Here is a 3,257-nt window from a genome sequence, read left to right as displayed (position 1 = left end):
TGGTCCCAGCTACTTGGGAGGCGGAGGCAGGAGATTCGCTTGAGCCCAGGAGTTGGAGGTTGCTGTGAGCTGTAATGCCACGCACTCTGCCCAGGGGGACAGCTTGAGGCTCTGTCTCAAAAAAAAAAGAAAACCTGGCAGGTTCAAACCCGGCCCAGGACAGCTAAAACAACAATGACAACTATAACAACAACAACAAAAACAATAGCCGGGCAGTGTTGTGGCGGTTTGCTGGTAGTTCCAGTTACTTGGGAGGCGGAGGCAAGAGAATTGCTTAAGCATAAAAGTTTGAGGTTGCTGTGAGCTACGACGCCCTAGCACTCTACCTAGGGTGACAACTTGAGACTGTCTCAAAAAAAAAAAAAAAATACACATTCCTTTCAAAAAATCTGAAAGTCTGCAAAATCTTTTACCCTTAAGCTAGGAAGCACTTCTCTAATTTGTCTACTGCAAAGAGCTTAGGTATAAAGCAGTGGTTCTCAACCTTTTTTTTTTTCCAGTTTCTGGCTAGGGCTGGGTTTGAACCACCACCTTCAGCATATGGGGCTGGCACCCTACTCCTTTGAGCCACAGGCACCACCTAGTTGTCAACCTTCTTAATGCCTCCTAATGCTGCGACCCTTTAATACAGTTCCTCATGTTGTGGTGATTCCCCATCATAAAATTATTTTCGTTGCTACTTCATAACTGTAATTTTGCTACTGTTATGAATCGTAATGTAAATATCTGATCTGCAGAATGTATTTTCTATGTTACGAAGGGGTCGCAACCCACAGGTTGAGAACCGCTGGTATAAAGCACACCACTATGTCATTGACTTTTATTAATATATCATATTGGAGCTCAGCGCCTGTGGCTCAACTGACTAAGGCGCCAGCCACATACACCTAAGGTGGCAGGTTCAAATCCAGCCCGGGCCTGCCAAACAACAATGACGGCTGCAACCAAAAAGTAGCCAGGCGTTGTGGCAGGTGCCTATGGTCCCAGCTGCTTGGGAGGCGGAGGCAGAAGACTCGCTTGAGCTCAGGAGTTAAGAGGTTGTTGTGAGCTGTGATGCCATGGCACTCTACCCAGGGGGAAAGCTTGAGGCTGTCTCAAACAAAAAAAAAAATCATATTGGGTAATTCATGCAGAAATGAAGAACTACAATCTCCTATCCCTAGTACACACTTAAAATGAAACACGAAACAAACAAAAATACTTAAAAATATCCATTTCACTAACCATGTGCTTCCACATCATATTCCTCTCCATCATAATCATCTGAATCTTCATCCTCAGGATCTGGATGCAAGGCCTGGCATTCACACATTGCAGTGAACATTGCCTCCACTGAACAAGGAAATTAAATTGTTACTAATATTTTTTTCAACCTAAAATAAAATTTTATAGTACAAATAACCATCAGGGCAAATAAATTTAATGGATACACAAAGGTATACTAGGTTTACAATATTTATAAAACCTGCCAAATTCCACATGAGATTGATCTTCAAGGACTTGAGGCACTGAACAAGTCACAAAGTAATAAAAGTTCATCTCAAGATATTAGTAAGATCTCTTCATGACTAGTTGGATTTTCTGAGAAAAAGGGCCAGAGTCTTGGTCAGATTATCAGTATCAAGCCCTTCTCAGCTGAGAGGGCTCTTTCCAGCTATTCTGGCATTTTCCATTTGGAACTGCTGTGACTCCTCTGCCATCCCTTAGGTGAGATTCACATCAACAGCATCAATCAATTCAAGGACAATTAAGTTTGCAAACTCATCCTAGAAAAAGAGCTACATAGCTCACTGTAGAATATCACTATGGTCACCTTCAAAGTAGTTTCCTTGCACTGACACCAGTGCCTAGTCCACCCTTCAAAGCAATTTTGGAACTCTTTTTCTGGAATGGCCATCGGAGCTATCACCATTATTACCCTTGATGTCTCTATGTCCTCAAAATGTCTTCAATATTTCCTTTATCTTCAGGTCAATAAAAAAAGTCACTGGGAGCCAGATCAGCTGAGTAGGGAAGATGTTCCAATACAATTATTTGTCTATTGGCTAAAATCTCCCTCACGGACAGTACTGTGTAAGCTCTTTTTCTTCGTCAGTTAGCTCCTTCGGGACCATTTTCCACACACATTCCTCATGCCAAGATTTTCCGTTAAGATTTTCCCAACTATTTCTCTATCGTTGTTTACTTGGTCTGCTATGCTTCTCATAGTCAGCCATCAATTTTGAATCACAATTGGACAATTGTTCTGCAGTGTTTTCATCAGTTCTGCCCATTACTGGCCACCCTGACCTTTCTTTATCAGTGACGCTTTCTCTCTCCTCAGAAAAACATTTAATCCATTTGTGTATTGTCATTTTCTTCATGGCATTATCTCCATAAAATTGGATAAGACGCCCCTGATTTCACTTCCACTGTTGCCAAGTCTAACAAGAAATCTAATGTTTGTTTGTTGCTTTAATTCAAGTCTGACATTCTTGAGATGGCAAACAAAACATGCAACAATACTAACAATCACCACATGCTGAAATGAACATGGCTGTGAGACACTGATACACCAAGATCATGAAACCTTACCAAGTTGTCTGTACACTGCTGCCAACAAAAGCCCATGGTGGCAAGTTCATGAACTTAATTGTCAGACCTAGTAAAACTAACCAGACTCCTCAATTCCCAAAATATACCAGGTAACAGCCTATCTACAATACTTTCACTACATTCACAGCCTTTGATGTTAACAGGTATTTGGTCCTCAATGATACTAGAGATTCTAAAATGAAGACAAAGAAATAGAATGGAGGGAAGAGTGGTGAAGGCGAGAGTTCTGTGTGTACCTGTATACATCAATGAGGGGAGCATACCTGGCACATAAACAGAGAAGACTATTACAGAACACTTACATGCTGATTTATCACTAGGCACAAATCTAAATTCAGTAATAGGTTCAACATCATCATCACTGTCGTCTTCTTCTTCATCAGCCACAGATTCTTTTGATTCTTCTAGAAAAGGAATAAAAATAACTTTTTAATGTTATTGACTTTTAAAAATAAACAAGCCTATTGATATATCTGAATATTGTAATTCAATTCTTACTTCTTTTTTTTTTGAGACAGTGCCTCAAGCTGTCCCCCTGGGCAGAGTGCCGTGGCACTACAGCTCACAGCAACCTCCAACTCCTGGGCTCAAGCGAATCTCCTGCCTCCGCCTCCCAAGCAGCTGGGACCACAGGCGCCCGCCACAACGCCCGGCTATTTTTT

General features: G+C 41.5%; 1 protein-coding gene across 1 annotated transcript in view; it reads right to left on the bottom strand.

The window, feature by feature from the left end:
* CLNS1A (chloride nucleotide-sensitive channel 1A) overlaps positions 1-3,257 on the bottom strand; it is a 39,553-nt gene that overhangs the window by 10,093 nt on the left and 26,203 nt on the right. The window contains exons 3-4 of the mRNA XM_023511914.1: positions 2,898-2,999; positions 1,225-1,332 (exon numbers count right to left, since the gene is read on the bottom strand). Coding sequence (XP_023367682.1) covers positions 1,225-1,332; positions 2,898-2,999 — 210 coding nt within the window. The remainder of the gene's footprint in view (positions 1-1,224; positions 1,333-2,897; positions 3,000-3,257) is intronic.

This window comes from Otolemur garnettii, unplaced genomic scaffold, assembly GCF_000181295.1.
Source record: "Otolemur garnettii isolate 467f Iridium unplaced genomic scaffold, OtoGar3 scaffold00001, whole genome shotgun sequence".
Lineage (NCBI taxonomy): Eukaryota > Metazoa > Chordata > Mammalia > Primates > Galagidae > Otolemur > Otolemur garnettii.
This window is presented reverse-complemented; position numbering and strand designations above follow the sequence as displayed.